General features: G+C 41.7%; 1 protein-coding gene across 8 annotated transcripts in view; it reads right to left on the bottom strand.

The window, feature by feature from the left end:
• HERC5 (HECT and RLD domain containing E3 ubiquitin protein ligase 5) overlaps positions 1 to 16,337 on the bottom strand; it is a 69,727-nt gene that overhangs the window by 30,375 nt on the left and 23,015 nt on the right. For 4 of the 8 annotated variants that reach the window (XM_029235466.1, XM_029235459.1, XM_029235467.1 and 1 more), the window contains exons 2-11: positions 15,892 to 16,144; positions 15,068 to 15,168; positions 10,734 to 11,045; positions 8,324 to 8,444; positions 7,573 to 7,652; positions 4,928 to 5,149; positions 3,611 to 3,702; positions 3,219 to 3,349; positions 1,596 to 1,741; positions 378 to 454 (exon numbers count right to left, since the gene is read on the bottom strand). In XM_029235466.1, the coding sequence (XP_029091299.1) occupies positions 378 to 454; positions 1,596 to 1,741; positions 3,219 to 3,349; positions 3,611 to 3,702; positions 4,928 to 5,149; positions 7,573 to 7,652; positions 8,324 to 8,444; positions 10,734 to 11,045; positions 15,068 to 15,095 (1,209 nt within the window). In that variant the 5' untranslated portion in view covers positions 15,096 to 15,168; positions 15,892 to 16,144. The remainder of the gene's footprint in view (positions 1 to 377; positions 455 to 1,595; positions 1,742 to 3,218; positions 3,350 to 3,610; positions 3,703 to 4,927; positions 5,150 to 7,572; positions 7,653 to 8,323; positions 8,445 to 10,733; positions 11,046 to 15,067; positions 15,169 to 15,891; positions 16,145 to 16,337) is intronic. The other 4 variants (XM_029235461.1, XM_029235462.1, XM_029235463.1 and 1 more) reach the window with 2 other exon arrangements.

Raw genomic sequence — 16,337 nt, 5'->3', positions numbered from 1 at the left:
GAGGTTACGGACTGATTATTCATAAGACTATAAACCTCGGGTCTTTTTTAGTATTGGCTGGCAAAGTCACTTCAGAATATCAACCTGTTGGTTCACGAGCACCCTGACCAAAATGCTCTTGGCAAGGAGCCTCCCGAAAGGTAAGTAGAGTCTAAGGAAATCACACGTATCTGACATACGCTAAGGGCACATCTGCTGACTTTTGTGAGTAAATACGTATGTAGTTTAGACAATAAAGGATCGATAACGTCTAACCATCCCCCAGACTCAGCCTAGTAACCTGATGATTTTGGAATTCACCAAATCTAGATTCTAGAACCTTCTGTTTTGCTTAAAATACCAAGTTATAAAACTTCTAGAGATCTATTTTTATTTACCTCTTTTTCCACCCAAAGCAAAATGCTTTGATCTCCTCCAGCAATCATTATTAACTCCTTTTCTGAGGTATGGCTTTCTGAAAGGGATTTACAAAAAATAAGAGTTTAGAAACTCATCTGATACAAATATACACATTCAGCCTAAATAATTTTAGATTCTTCTTTAACTGAGTCCTTTTACCTTTCTGACAAAGACTCAGTACATTTCCTACTGATAAGGCAGAAATACACATCTACTTCAGAGTAAAGTCTAGTTAGCCAACATAGATGATTCGCAAGGTCGGCAACGTGCTATCGGTTTAACACACATAATTAACATAAATGCTTATATATACAACACAGTCAAACAAATACTTGATTAGTTAGCTGTTCCCTGGTTTAATTCAGCGCCTCTTACTAAAAACCCTATTTATTATTCTACAGCTCAAGATTTAATCAACGACTACTGGCTGTGAAGGACGTAAGTACTTCAAAAGCCTATGCAAGTGGTTATAAGAAATCAGATATAATACTTGATCTGCTTAAGGAAGTAACCCGACTGTTCATTTCCCCAGAAGAACTGAGAGAATTCTAGTACTTCCGATCACCACTAAGCTTTCAGAAACAAGTGACCCAAGGGCTCCGAGGCACTTCTACAGTGGAACGTTTCAGAGCCAAGGCTCTAAAGTTACACAGGGCACAGTTCACGTGTCCAGCCACAACCCTTCCCGGGCTAACCTTCTGCCCTCCAAGTCTCTGCACCCTCCAGCAGAAGACGACTGAGAGTACACATCTCCTGGAACTGTTTAAGGGCCGGTGAGCTAGGCACAGTTTACACTGCCTGGCATATGTCAGCTGCTCATCATTCTGAGGGTTTTATATGATTATGAGTCAATTTAATCAGGTAAGAAGAACAATCCCTATGGAATTAATAGGTCCCTTGAAAACTGGAATCAGAGGCCGCATAGGCCTCTGAGCCCATATAGTCTATTTTATGTTGTATCGTTTTAAATCCACATTAATCTTAACCTGAAGGGCTAAGGGAAAACTAATGGTTATTTCGACTTGATAAATTAGATTGGCTGTGTTACGCTGGTTACAAGTAAACGAATGAAAGCAATGTTTAGAAAACCTCCCTTCACAGTCAGACATTTCTTTTCTTGCCACATTACACACTTAGAACAATCAGTTTCTCAACCAAGGTATTCATGCCGATTCCTGCGCTCCTAAGGAACTTACCAAATGCGAGTTCTTCATCTGATGACAATTTCATGGGACAGGGTATCAGCTGATTATGTGTTCCACCGTTCCCCAGTTGTCCTTCTTTTCCAGAACCAAAAGAAAAGACCTTCCCCAAATCAGAAACATAGGCAAGTGTGTGCTGCCTATTAAATGAAAGCACATATGGTCAATTCTCAATTATCCACAATGATTAGAGTATGCAGCAATCCGGTACACTGAAGAGATTATGCTACTCAGTCAGAGAAACAGCTAACCAACTTCCAATGGATGACATTAGCCACCTAGAAACTAAGAAACCTCTAATGTGTGGCTGAGATGATCGTGGAACCCCTAAGCGTGCTGAAGGCAATGATGCTGCACCCTGGCAAAGGACGTTCCCTTCGTCAGAACAAGCACCACCTCTTGCCTTCTACTCCTTCTTTAGGCCTTGGCTTGAGTCACCACCTTCTGGAAGCCATCTGAGTCCCTCCCCTCCCCATCCTAGAGGATAGCATTAGGTGATCCTCCCTGAGCTCCTGCTCTATTTCCCAAAGACCTTTATCATGCTGATTTTCTTACTGATTTGCCTGATGGCCTCTCCTACTATACAGATGTATAAGGAAAGAGTCTGGCCTTACTCCGAGGTCTGGCTTTTGTCCTCACTTCCTGGGAGGTAATGTCTAAACCCTTAGAATTTTCCAAGTGATAGGAGTGTCTCTGTTATTCATGGTAGGCCCGCCCCTAAGACCACACCTAATAGTTTACCCAGGTGGCTCATGGAAGCCCCTCCAGCTGTATGTAAGCCCAACCTCTCGATACACAGAGGCTGGAGGCTGAGTTCAACCACATGGGCAATAATTCAATCAATCATGACTAAGCAATGAAACCCCAATAACAACCCTGGACTTGGGTGAGCTTCCCTGGTTGGCAATATACTTCAGTCATGTATCAGGCTGGGAGGAGGTAACACGGCCCATGGCTCCAAGGGGAGTGGACACCAGAAGCTCCTCATTTGGACCCCTTCTAGACTCTGTCTTATGCATCTCTTCCTTTGACTGGTTCTAACTTGTATCCTCCTCTTGTAATAAAAGTGACCATCAGTGTAGCAGCTTTCCGTGAGTCTTGTGTCTTTCCAGTGAATTTTCCAGTGTTAGTAGGGGTACTGCCTGGTTTGCAGTAAGACATTTCTAAGGTGAGGACTCCTTCTGTAACACATGCTACTCGGAGGAATGTATGTTACGAAAAATCCAAAGTGGTGACAATGTTCCTTTGGTTAATGCAGAGATGGAGTGATGATATCAATGGATAAACCTTTCTAACTCATGTTTGTTCATTTTTTTCCAAATAAATAAATTTTTTTTTAAGATAAAAGTGCATTCGAACAGTTACAAAGGTATTTCACTAAAGGACCAACAGAAAGTAAATATATTTACACATTAAAAAAAAATCAATGAAAGTAAATATCTATAGTAAAATATTTATTATGATTGTCTAATAATGTAAAATTAACCATCTTCACCTATCTGAAAATGTCTGATACCTTTATTTCAATCAAAGAAACTTGATGGAAATTTTATTAAACTACCTATCTAAATTTACTGTGCATATCTTACCAATTTTCATTGACACTTTACAACTTACCTTCCACATGCTATCTGGGTCACTCTATTCCCAACGAGTCCAGTTACCAAACAGGGTCTTAACTCATTCTGTGTTGAATTGTGACCGAGTTGCCCATACTTTCCAGCACCAAAAGTAAACACCAGCCCACCCTAAAGAAAGGGAACTTCATATCAGATTCTAGAGAAATATGACACAGAAGTAAACACTCACTGATGCAAAGGCATCAGTGAAAAATCAATAAAATCACCATCAAAGCAAAGCCCCCCAGTGATCAGGACAGTGCTGCATGTGGGCAGTGGTGACCTTTCTTTCCTGGGAAACGCTAGCTGCCCACATCTCCAGGTTCTAGTGCTTTCTCCACCACAAAGTGCTCTCCTGGAGTTACAGTCAGAAAGACAAGGGTAACGCACCTTTGTTAGCAGGGCAGTGTGAGAGCCACCACAAGCGAGAAATTCAACTTTCTGATTGTCCAGCATTTCAATAAGGGAAGGAGAATCTTTATCTAGGCAAGGGAAAGAAGAGTTCAAGTGACCCAAAGGAAATGGTGAATTTCACACTGGAGTTCCACCTACTGATAAAATACCCAGACCACTTCCTCTAGGCCCATCACAACAGCTCCTAACACACTGACAAGAAAGGCTCTGTGTTGGTACCTTTAGGTCTAAAAGCAGAGGTAGGCAGTGGTCAAAGGGCCACAGTCGGGGGCCCTCACCTGTGAAAGTGTCACTTTCACTTCCCAGAGCCCATTCTTCTCTTTTGAACCTGACCTGATTAGCCTTCATTGAAGCATACCTGATATTTCCAAGTCCCATCTAGCATTACCCTTTTAATGAACATAAAGCTTCTTTTTTTCTTTCAAAGTCTCTACTACACTGTCCTTCCCTTACACTACCTCTTCTCTCTTTCACGATTATTTTCTTGTCCAACCACTCAGAGATTCAGCAAAAATAAGTTCAACTGTCCTTTATTCCTTTTCCTCCTCTGAGTATTTTTCTAACACTGACTTACGGGTTCTCCTGAGCAACTAGCATTGGACCATGTGAGGCAGAAATGCAGTTATCTGATCAGTAACTCTGGGGGGAACGTGTACATCACCACAGCTAATAAAGCAGCCGAGTTTGCCACACCTGAAATCTCTAACAAGGTGTTTGGGGTAATCAGAAATATTGCCATCTGCTTTGCAGAGGTAGCTCAATAATGCGAATTGTTTTGTTTTCGTGTGTGTGTGTACAGATGTAATGAATATCTTATGAGACTAGGACAGGTGAGTTTCTAAATAGAATTTTAGTATCCTTTTGTCCTAATGTAATTGGAATAATAGACATTTAAGTGCACAAGTACCTTGAAGGTCACTTCATCCAAACTCATCACTTTACAGAAAAAGAAAATAAGACCTAGAGAAAAGTAAGTGACTTGGGTAGGCCCTGAAATTAGTTAACTTCAAGTGGGAATCACAGCCCAGGTATTCTGATCCCCAGTCTGATGCTCTTTCCCTTTTTCCCACTTGGCCCTGACACACATCTCAGTTACAGCCATGACCTGCACACTGCACATGCGTGTCCTTTAGACCGATTCTGCCCTGAAGACAGAGAGATAACCGGGGAGATCAGTGCTAATGAAAGTGGGGACCTGAATCATTTTTGCCAGGGAAGTCTGTGGTACATTCATCTCTTGTATGACAAACATGTATTTGTTTAGAATATGAATTTGAAAATATGTTTCCATACTGTCGGTGTGGCCCAGGCCCAGCTGTCCACAATCATTTCTTCCCCATGAGTAAATGTTTCCCGACATGGATAAGGCCATGCTGTGGGCTTCTCCTGCAGAAATCTGAACCAAGGGGACTCCTGAGAGGTGTTCCACGATCTGCGGTGTAGGGACCGAGGCAAATATTCTTCCAACTCCAAGCTGGCCGTCTGAGTTCTGTCCCCACGCAAAAAGCTCACCACCTTGGCGTAAACAGAGAAAACGCTGTCTTAGTTAAGTTTAAAATGCAGCAGATATCACCCTAGGACATTATGTGCTATCCATACTATACCATCATGATCTCGTCCATTCAAACTGACAAGACTGCCCAGATCCTCTCATGTCTGGGTCAGAAAAACCAGAACCTTCTCTTTAGCAATGACAGTTACAATTCCTTACCTCTTACCTCAAAGGGTAGTGCTATGTACTGAATGTCTGTGTCCCCCCAAAACTCCTACGTTGAAATCCTAACCCTCAGTGTGACGGTATTAGGAGGTGAGGCCTTTGGGCGGTGACTAGAATTAGATGAGATCGCGAGGTGGGGGGCACTCATGAATGGGGTTAACGCCCTCATAAATGGGTCCCCAGAGAGCTCCCTCATCCTCTCCACCTGTTAGAAAACTGGCCCTCACTAGACACCGAACCTGCTGGAACCCTGACTTTGGACTTCTACCTCCAGAACCGTGAAAAATAAATTTCTGCTGTTTAAGCCACCCAGTCTATTTTTGTTATAGCAGCCCGAACGGACAAAGAATAAAATAAAGCTATCTGAATATATTATAATCAAATTCAAGAAACACTTATGTTATAAATCCCACAGGATGGGCCCATGAAAGATAGAAACATTCTACATTTGGGAAAATGAAACCTAAAACTACTTTTCTTTCTTTCCCTCTCCCACGTGCCTTAAGATGCCAAATAAATACCTTAAAAATACATTGAAAACCGCAGCACAGTATTTTGAAAGAGTGAGCATCTTCTTCCATTAATTGAATATATGGAACATATTTTTATTTTACTTATTTATTTTAAAAATTCTTATTGGAGGATAGTTGACCCACAATGTTGTGTTAGCTTCAGGTGTACAGCAAAGTGAACCAGTCATACCTATACACATTGGATCATACTTTTAAAGAAAAGTTCTTAGATATTATCTAATAGAGATGACAGTATCTAATGGAGTCTAAAAAAATATATTGGAGATTTAACGTTTACTGAGCAGGACCTGGTGGGAGACAGAGGTTTTCCTTCAAACGTAATTATCACATGCCTATCAGCCACCAGGAATATTATGATACCACTAAGAACGATCAGTAGTTCCCTTTCTTGCTTTCCCAACTTTCATTCTTCCTAGATTGTGATTTACCAATTACAAACCCTGAACAACCCCTTCGCCCCACATCCCTAGATCCTGGGCTTCTTGAAGGCACAGTGTGTCTGTCTCATCTTCACAACCTCAACATGGTAGATACTCAAAATGAAAGATCCGTTCATAAAAGGATGAACTCAAACAACCAGTTTTTTCCAATACAAGTTTTATACACTCAAACCTCAACAGGGCCTTCAGTACAGGTCAAATACTTGATTACTTACTTCCCTTGAATTCCAGCTTTCATTCAGTTTATGTTTATATCTGTCCTACGTATTTAAAACATTTCCTTGATCCTGAATTCCCCCCTCTATCGCCTTCCTGTCTTAATTAGGTCAAGTTTCTTCAGGAAATACTCCATATTCACTACTTCCCTTCCCTACCATTATGGTATCTGATAAGAAACAGGAAGTAATAAAGGGCTGGGGAGAATCTCTGAATTCAAAAGGTAATGTTAAAACACGTCAGAGGCCTGCAAACTGGTCATAAAAGCAGACCCAAGGGATTCTGAGCTCCTATCATGGGAGCTAGAAGAGCACTAGGAAAAGGGAAGAAAGTTCTGGAAAAGGGTGGACCATGCCTGGTCCTGCTTCCAGAGAGGAGATTTTGATTATTCAGAATATTTTCACTGTTTCATATTTGAAAAATAAAAAAACATGGAACTTCTGAAATAAAGCTCTAGGCCCAAGAGGTAGCCCAGGTTTCATGTCACCAAACCAAACTTTCATGCCCCTGTAAATGCTCCGCTTGACCAGAAACACAGCATATGCAGTCAGCCAATCCCCAAACACCAAGTCTCCGCCGCGCTCTACACTTATTTCCTTGTTCCTTGATCTTTCTAAATGTCAGCCACGCGACCTTAGCCAATCATGCCCGGCTTCCGCGTCGAGGCTTCTGACACTAAACTCGCCCTTGCCCGAAACCCCTCGGGAAGACTGTTCCACTGCTTGTGAAGCCCTATACACTCTCAATCCATGGGTTCTTTTCCCTTAAATAAAGGACATCAAACTCGTTACCAAATTGTTTTAGTTTTGTCATTTGACAGAAGAAAAGGTAGGAATAATAATTATGAAAACCTGAAGATTTTATAGGTTCAAGAATTCTAATTTTGTATCTCCTTTAGTAGTGCTCTAGACCATATCACATTCAAAACCATACTTCTGTCCTCTTACAAAGTGAAGCACATACATTCTACTAGTTCTATACACACACACATTTGCTCCCTCTAAGAAACAATTTAATATTCCAGAAAAGTACCTTTTGAGAGTGCAAGCGAATGATAATCTCCGCATGTGATCTGAATTATATTATTTTTTTCTTGTAAAATGCACTGAAACCTGATGAAAGAAAATGTTTTATATTGATCACATAATGGAAGTCACAACATTGATGTAAGAATTATTAACTGTATTTAATTAGGATTGAAGCTCAAAACATTAAATTTACTGCTTCACATTCAGCACATCTAAAATTATTATAATAATAACATGCTTTAATTAGTGGCTTAAAAAGAAAATAATGTGCATTACAAAACTGTGGTAAGATGATTCTAAGACACTTTTGCAAACAATAATTTTATGATGCAGGAATAATACAAGATGAAAATAACTTCTAATTCACATGATCTACTAGTAAAAAGTCTCACAAATCATTCCATGATAATTCATTTTTTCCCAAGGTTGAAAACTATTTCTGTAAATATAACTTATAGTATTATTATGAGGGTTAAATGAGTTAATGAACGTGCAAGTCCAGTTTGGGGCTACGTGGACTGAGCAATCATTTCCTTTAAATGCCAAAGCAACACATGGTGCATGCAATGGGAGACATAAATTGATTTCTAGTTCATTGATAGAATTCACTTGTCCAGAATTCATCATTTACTTAAGATGTCACTGTATAAAGCAGGCGACAAGGATCATATAAAGTAACATCTTCCAACAAAAATTATGATTGCCTTTTGAGTAAAATTTAAATAATTTTTAATAAAAGAAAAAACCTTCCTTACCTTGCATGTTTTATGCTATAGTTGTACTCAAATGGTTTTCCATCTGAGGAGAGAACCAGCATGTGCTCTGCTCCTTGGTCCATGGAATGTATCTTCATTTTTTTCCCTAACTTAATGCACTCTGCAGAGCAAATCCAACCAGGAGCTGTCACCATTCTGTTACCCACTATTATTATGCATTTCATCATAATACACTTAAAACACCTGGAAAAAGTTTGCTTTTAGATTCCTGTTCAAGAAGTTCAGAAAGAGAAACTAAATTTGAAGAGCTAGAAATGAAAAAGGCTGTAAGAAAATATATCTTAATTTTTGGACAACACAACTCTTTTTTTTTTTTTTTTTTGCCGTACGTGGGCCTCTCACCGTTGTGACCTCTCCCGTTGCGGAGCACAGGCTCCGGACGCGCAGGCTCAGCGGCCATGGCTCACGTGCCCAGCCGCTCCGTGGCATGTGGGATCTTCCCGGACCGGGGCACGAACCCGTGTCCCCTGCATCGGCAGGCGGACTCCCAACCACTGCGCCACCAGGGAAGCCCCCACAACTCATTTAAAAAGTAAATATATTGTGTATTCTGAGATACACTCTTTCCAAAAATAAAACAAATAACAATAATAAACCCCTCCTGACGCTCCATCTGGAAGCCAAGGCCTATATTCTTAAAAGGAGACATTTGGCTTGGGGGGACGATTTTTAAAAAGGATGTTGTTAAAAGAATTGTTATTGGCATCAGTGCATATTTAGCCCTTTATAAAAGTTAAAGATTTAAAATTGTCCACTATGCCATTTACTCTTATTTAATTTGTTCACAAAAAGTAGGTTAGATTTGGGACCCTGTTTCAGTTTTCAGTTCTAACGAAAAAAAATTTATTCATGTAAAAATATCAAAGCACAAACGACTTCATAATAAAAATGCTAAGAGAACCAAAACAGTTTGGTAATAAAGAAGAAATCGCCCAACAGACTAAAGTTTTTTAGAGACCCAGCATTTCAAATCAGTTGAAAAAAGGGAGGGTTTATTCAAAAAAAGGTATTGGGACATCTGGCTAGCCAGTCTGGAGAAACAAATCAATCTAGATCCCCCTACTTCATTCCTTAAGTCAAAATAATTTCCAAGTGTATCAAAAATTTTAGGTTTAAAAGTAAAATCTTAAAATTTGTATAAAGATGAGAACATTAAAAAAAGAAATTGGATTGTGAATAGCTTTCTAACATAACACAAAATGCATACGCCTCCGTAAAAGACTGATGAAGTAGACAATAAAATAACCTTAGCTAAAGGCAAGTCGGGAAAAATTTTACAACATATATGACCGACAAAAGGCTCCTCTAACTCAATATTCAAAAACTCTTCGAAATAAATACGAAAAAGATGACAACTCAATTTTTTCTTTTTCTCTTTTTTTTTTTTGTGGTACACGGGCCTCTCACTGTTGTGGCCTCTCCCGTTGCGGAGCACAGGCTCCGGACGCGCAGGCTCAGCGGCCATGGCTCACGGGCCCAGCCGCTCTGCGGCATGTGGGATCCTCCCGGACCGGGGCACGAACCCGTGTCCCCTGCGTCGGCAGGCGGACTCTCAACCACTGCGCCACCAGGGAAGCCCGACAACTCAATTTTTTAAAAAGCCAGGCAAAGATATGAATGAACAGGCAGTTCACCAAAAAGAAATGCGAATGACCCACAGAAAAAAAAACCTCGACTCCGCTCAAGTTAAAAGTAAAACGAACAAAAGTAAAATATCGTGTTCTTCACTCAACAGAAGGGCAAATTTTTCAGTTAAGTGTGTGGCCATTTGCTTTCCCGCCCACCTGTAGAATGGGAGCTACGGACACCGGACCTAATCTCTACAGAGTTTACCACGGAGAAGTGCAACTGAAAGCACTCTTTAAAATGCCTGCAAACATCGTCACTGAGAACAAGATAACGCGAAAGAGGTTCTCCAAAGACTCCAAATAGGAGCGGACCGAAAAAGGGGTCAGTGAGAAACACACTTGGAACAGAAACCAACGACAGAGGAGGGCTGGCTGAGATTAAGATGCTGCCGGTACACTCCCTCCGTGCGGTCGGCGGACGCAGCCGACTACTCCTCGCCACCACCCCGCCAAACTCCACGCCCACCGGGCTCGGGGCGGGGAGAACTCAGGGATGCTGCACGAGCCAAGCGCGAAAAGCCCCCGGGCCGAAGCGCGTCTGCGGCCTCCGCCGACCGCTGCGGCGTCGGGTCCCCTTCTGAATGTCCTTCGCGGTGAGAGAAGGACTGCACACCCACAAGTCGGGCCACTCTGCAGAGAAGCGTCCCTGCTGGCCCCGACCGCGACTCCGACCCCGCAGGCGCCGACCCCGGCAGCCCACCGCACTCACACCCCCAGCCCGCGGCGGGAGGGCCGAGCGGGCGCTGCGCCGCCCCACTCACTCGGCTTCCTGGTGCCGTCGCTCCCCGCCGGCAGCTGGTGGACCTCGACGCCGGCGCCGCCGCGCTCCAGCACAGCCAGGCGTTCGCGCGTGCAGCACATCTGGCGCGTCGCCTCGGTCCTCCGGGACAGCGCGCTGCGGAGCGGGTCGGCGCTGGGGAAGAGCCAGAGCTTCGCACCCCGCAGCTCCGCGGGCCGGGACGCGGGGACTAGCCCGGACGCCAAGCGCGCGCCTCCGCCCCGCGACCTCCTCAGTGGCCTCCGCTCCATCACCGTTTTCCCGGGCTCCACGGCAGTGCCTCCGCTCTCCAGACCTTCGGAAGAGACCGAGCTGTGACGAGGCAAGGAAAGGGGGAGACGGCCGCTGCGAGAGCGCCCACGGGCCACGGTGCGTCGCGGTGCGGAGGCGGAACGAGCGCAACGCACGACGGCGTCGAGGACCCGCAGCCTCCCTACCCCGCCCCTGCCCCGACGCCGGGCTTCCAATGTGCTGTTTGGGGGCGGAGCCGGCAGTGTCAGAGAGAATCGAAACTGCCTTTTTTTTAAGTGGGCGGAATCGAAAAGGAAAAGTTAAAGGGAAACTCTATGACTCACGACTGGCTCGGACGGTGGCCAGAGTAAACAGGAAGCTGGCCGGTGAAGAGGTGGGTGGGCAGGGCTGAGAAGGTGTCCCCGGGCGGGCAGTAGCCACCTGAACTGGACAAGGTGGCCTTCGAAGAAACACTGCAATTCCACTAGGAGGAGCCCTGACACAGACGGACGTGCAGAATTTCCAGAAACTATGGTGGCCCGGAGAGCTGAAATTTGTTAAGCATTCTGTTGGGGGCTCTGCCGCAGTCTCATGGTGAAACTAGTGCCGTACCGTACCACGGCCCACGCTGCGATCCCTGCAACCACTGATCTGCTGTCAATAAATCTTTGCCTTTTCTAGAGTTTCTTAGGAATGGACTCAAACTTGTGCAGTCTTTTGTGTCTGACTTTTTTCACTTAGCATAAGGCTTTTGAGATTCATCCTGTAGTGTTTCATCAGTAGTTCCCTCTTTGTTATTGAGTGGTATTCTATAATATGGATATACCACAATTTCTTTACCCAGTTACCAATAGGCAGGCTTTTCAGTCCTTTCCGGTTTGTGCCCACAGAGAATAGAAGTGCTGTGAATACTGTGAACAAGTCTTTGAGTGGATAAATGTTTTCATTTCTTTCGGGTAAATACCTAAAAATGGAATTGCTGTGTCATATGGTAAGTACATGAATATCATTTTAAGAAACTACCAAACTTTTCTAAAGTGCTATACTATTTTGCATTCCATCCAGCAGTTTATGGGAGCTCCAGTCCCTCTGTATCCTTGCCGACATTTGGTTTGGTCAGTCTTTTTAATTTTAGCAATTCAGGTAGTCTAGAGTACTATCTTATCGCAGTTTTAGTTTCCATTTCCCTAACGATTAATGATATTTAGCATTTTTTCAGGTGCTTATTAGTGCTGATCTCTGTCTCTTATTTGGTGGTCTGTTCATATCTTTTGCCCATTTATTCGATTGCTTATTATCTAAGGGTTTTTATATGTATAACAGAGTTCTTTTTTAATATTTATTTATTATTTTATTTGGCTCTGCTGGATCTTAGTTGCTGCACATGGGATCTTCCTTGCAGCTTGCAGGATCTTCAGTTGCAGCATGTGGGATCTAGTTCCCTGACCAGGGATCAAACCAGGGCCCCCTGCGTTGGGAGCGTGGAGTCTTAACCACTGGACCATCAGGGAAGTCCCTGTAATACAACTCTTTATGTTACATATAAAGCCCTTTATTAGACATATGTTTTGAAATGTTTCCTACCAGTCTGTGGCTTGCCTTTTGATTTTATTAAAAATGTCATTTGAACTAACACAATATTGTAAAGCAACTATACTTCAATTAAAAAAAAGCTATGATAAAACTAAAACAAATAAAATTACATGAAAAAATGTCATTTGAAGAGCTTAAGTTTTAATTTTGATGCAGTTTATTCATTTTTTCTTCTTTATCCATTTTTGTTTTTCTCTTACATAGTTCATGCCTTTTTTTGTCTTACTTAAGAAATCTTTGCTTGACCCAAGGTAACAAAGATTTTCTTATATGTTATCTTCTAGAAGTTTTATAGCTTTAGGTCTTTGTTACATTTCAAATGAATTATTCTTTATGATGTGAGGTAAGGGAAGAGGTTCATTTTTTTATTCTTATGGATTTCCAACTGTTCCAGTTTGGAACAGTTCCACTGATTGGCGTCTTTGTCAAAACTGTTGGCTATATGTGATTCGATTTGCTTCTGGATTTTTATTGTGTTCCATTATCTGTATGTCCATTTTTTAAAAAAATTTATTTATTTATTTATTTTTGACAGTGTTGGGTCTTTGTTGCTGCATGCAGCCTTTCTCTAGTTGCAACGAGCGGGGGCTACTCTTCGTTGTGGTGCATGAGCTTCTCATTGCGGTGGCTTCTCTTATTGAGGAGCACGGGCTCTAGGTGCGTGGGCTTCAGTAGTGGTGGCATGCGGGCTTCAGTAGTTGTGGTTTGCGGGCTCTAGAGCGCAGGCTCAGTAGTTGTGGTGCACGGGTTTAGTTGCTCCGTGGCATGTGGGATCTTCCCAGACCAGGGCTCGAACCCATGTACTCCGCATTGGCAGGTGGATTTTTAACCACTGCACCACCAGGGAAGTCCTGTATGTCCATTTTTACTCCAGTACCACACTGCCTTGATTACTGTAGATTCTAATTAAGTCTCAAAATCAGTTCACTCAACTGTTCCACCATGGTCCTTCTTCAATGTTGTTTTGCCTATTTTAGGTCCTTTGCATTTCCATATACATTTTAAGATCAGTTTATCAATTTCTACAAAACAGACTGCAAGGATTTTGAAATTGCACTAAATTAGATCAGTTTCAGAAGAACTGACATGCTGATAATATTGATTCTTCTGTCCGTGAGCATGTCTCTCTCCATTAATTTAAAGCTTCTTTAATCTCATTCAGCAATATTTTCAAGTTTTCAGGGAACAGTCGAACATATTTTATTAAATTTATCCTTAGTATTTCTTATTTTTTGATGATATTGCAAATGGTACTTTAAAAAAATTCAGTGTATGATTGTTGTGAGTATATATAAATGCAATTAATTTTTATATTGACCTTGAATCCTGACACCTTTCTATATTTACTTAATAGTTCTAGTAGTTTTTTTGTATGGATCCCTTTGAATATCCTACGGATACCCATGTAATTTATAAATAAGATAGCTTTACTGTTTCCTTTCTAATCATTATGCCCTTTCTTTGTTTTAGTTTGCCTTATTGTGTGGACTAGTACATCTAGTACGATGTTGAACAGAAGCGATGACAGACATCTTGGCCTTGTTCCCAATTTTAGTAGGAAAGCATTTGGTCTTTCACCACTAAGTATGAAGTAATCAGGCTGAGGAAGTTCCTAGTTTTCCAAGAGTATTCATCCTGCATGAGTGGCTATTCATCCTGCATGAGTGGCTGTTGAATTTTGTCAGTTTTATTCTACCTCTATTGAGGTAATGATGTGATTGTTTTTTCTATTATAGTGAAATATAATGGATTTTCAAATGCATTTCTGGACTAAATCCCAGTTGGTCACAAGGTAGTATCCTTTTTATATTTTATTGGGTGTTTGACACGTTAAAACTTTGTAGAAGATTTTTGTGTCTGTTCATATGAGAGATACATGTAGTTTTCTTTGCCTGTAATGTCTTTATCTGGTTTTGGTATTAGGGTAACGCTGGCAACAGAGAATTAATTGGGAAGTGTTCTCACTACCTTTATTTTCTGAAAGAGTATATAAAGAATTGGTACTATCTCTTCTTAATATGTTTAGTACGGTTCACCCATTTGCACAGAAAAAGTAATGTTGGAGTTGAAAGGCCTGAAAAACACAACCCAAAAGTCAGGTGCCTAAGGATCCCTAAGATATAGAAGTTACCTTTTCCCTTAAAATTCAAATAGAATACATCTGGGCCTTCATTCCATTTATTGTAGAAACTAGATATATCCAAAATAACTATGGGGATTTGCTGGGGGCTTATGTTTCTACTAACCACCTTACATTCTAGTGTCCTTGGTGCATTCTCTATGTCTGTTCTGTCTGTCCTCAGATGCCTGCCCTCTTTCCACATCAGCACCCCAGTATGAACTTCACCCCACAGCTTCCTTTCCCAAAGTACCACTGACACAAGGCTTCTGTGTGTGGTTTGGGATGACAATAGGCATTTATAGAATAGCGTACAGTTTAAAATTTAACATGAGATAGAAATGGCCCACAAAATTCATTTCCACCATACTTACATCTCTCCTTTAATTCATTGTATACCATGATGCTGAAAACATTTCATGTTCTTCATTTTTGTCCAACTGTAATTAAATGGGAGTTCCTTGTTGGGCTTAGCCTTTAACCAAAATAAAGAATGATTCTTGGAACACAGCAATTAGCATAAGTCATTATTCATTAAATTAATAAATCCCTTAACATTTAGATTTTTCAAATAGATTGTTTGGCTAAAATCAAAACTCTGGAGACATTCCAGAATATAAAAATATATATCTATGTGCCTCAAAAACATGTTGAATTAGTTTATAGTTTTATTTTTTTGAACTTCAGCATGTCTTTCATATTTGCAGACAGTGTTTATTAGATGTACAATTTTTTTTTTTTTTGCGGTATGCGGGCCTCTCACTGTTGTGGCCTCTCCCGCTGCGGAGCACAGGCTCCGCACGTGCAGGCTCAGCGGCCATGGCTCACGGGCCCAGCCGCTCCGCGGCAGGTGGGATCTTCCCGGACCGGGGCACGAACCCGCGTCCCCTGCATCGGCAGGCGGACTCTCAACCACTGCGCCACCAGGGAAGCCCCCTAGATGTACAGTTTTTTAAAAATATCTGTTAGCTTTTAACATTTAGTATATTTTTAAATGATAATTATTGTTCAGGAAGTAATTCAGTAAAAAGCAAGCATTCTCATAGCAAGTTTAAGGATCAGGAAATGTTGATTCATTAAAAATGTTATCCTTGACTCATCATGTTATTGTTTATCCCAGCATTTGTCAGCTTATTCTAACTAAAATCCGTCAACACTTTGTACTAAGAAAAACAGAAGGATCGAAGGGTGAGAGAACCTGAGATCTGAGCCTCTCAAAGGTCACTATGACTCTGTGACCGTGGGTGACATAAATCCTTTGTTGCTGTTGATGGCTACTTGAAGTGCTTCCTCCATTCTTTCCATTGCAGAATATTTAGGGAGGTCCAGAATATTATGACAGGTCAGTGATCTTGAGAAATCTCTTTCACTGAAAGTTTCAGGACAGCGAAATAGGATTCCCACCTTCCGTATGCCTTTTACATGCAGCCTTTCATTTCCTGTAAGAAAAACTAAAAAGAAATAAACTTTGGTTAAGAGAGTTCATAGGAAGAGCAAAACTTAAAATGAAACGGAAGAAATCAGTCACTTCACTCAACAAATATGTATTGGGTCCCCTTGTGCAAAGAGAACTACATGGGACCATGTGGAGTGAAAAAAAATCATGACATTTGGTCTTGGTCCTTGATCTAGTGAGTTCATGAT

This window comes from Monodon monoceros, unplaced genomic scaffold (genome assembly GCF_005190385.1).
Source record: "Monodon monoceros isolate NGI ecotype Baffin Bay Population unplaced genomic scaffold, NGI_Narwhal_1 Super_Scaffold_20, whole genome shotgun sequence".
Taxonomy (NCBI): Eukaryota; Metazoa; Chordata; class Mammalia; order Artiodactyla; family Monodontidae; genus Monodon; species Monodon monoceros.
This window is presented reverse-complemented; position numbering and strand designations above follow the sequence as displayed.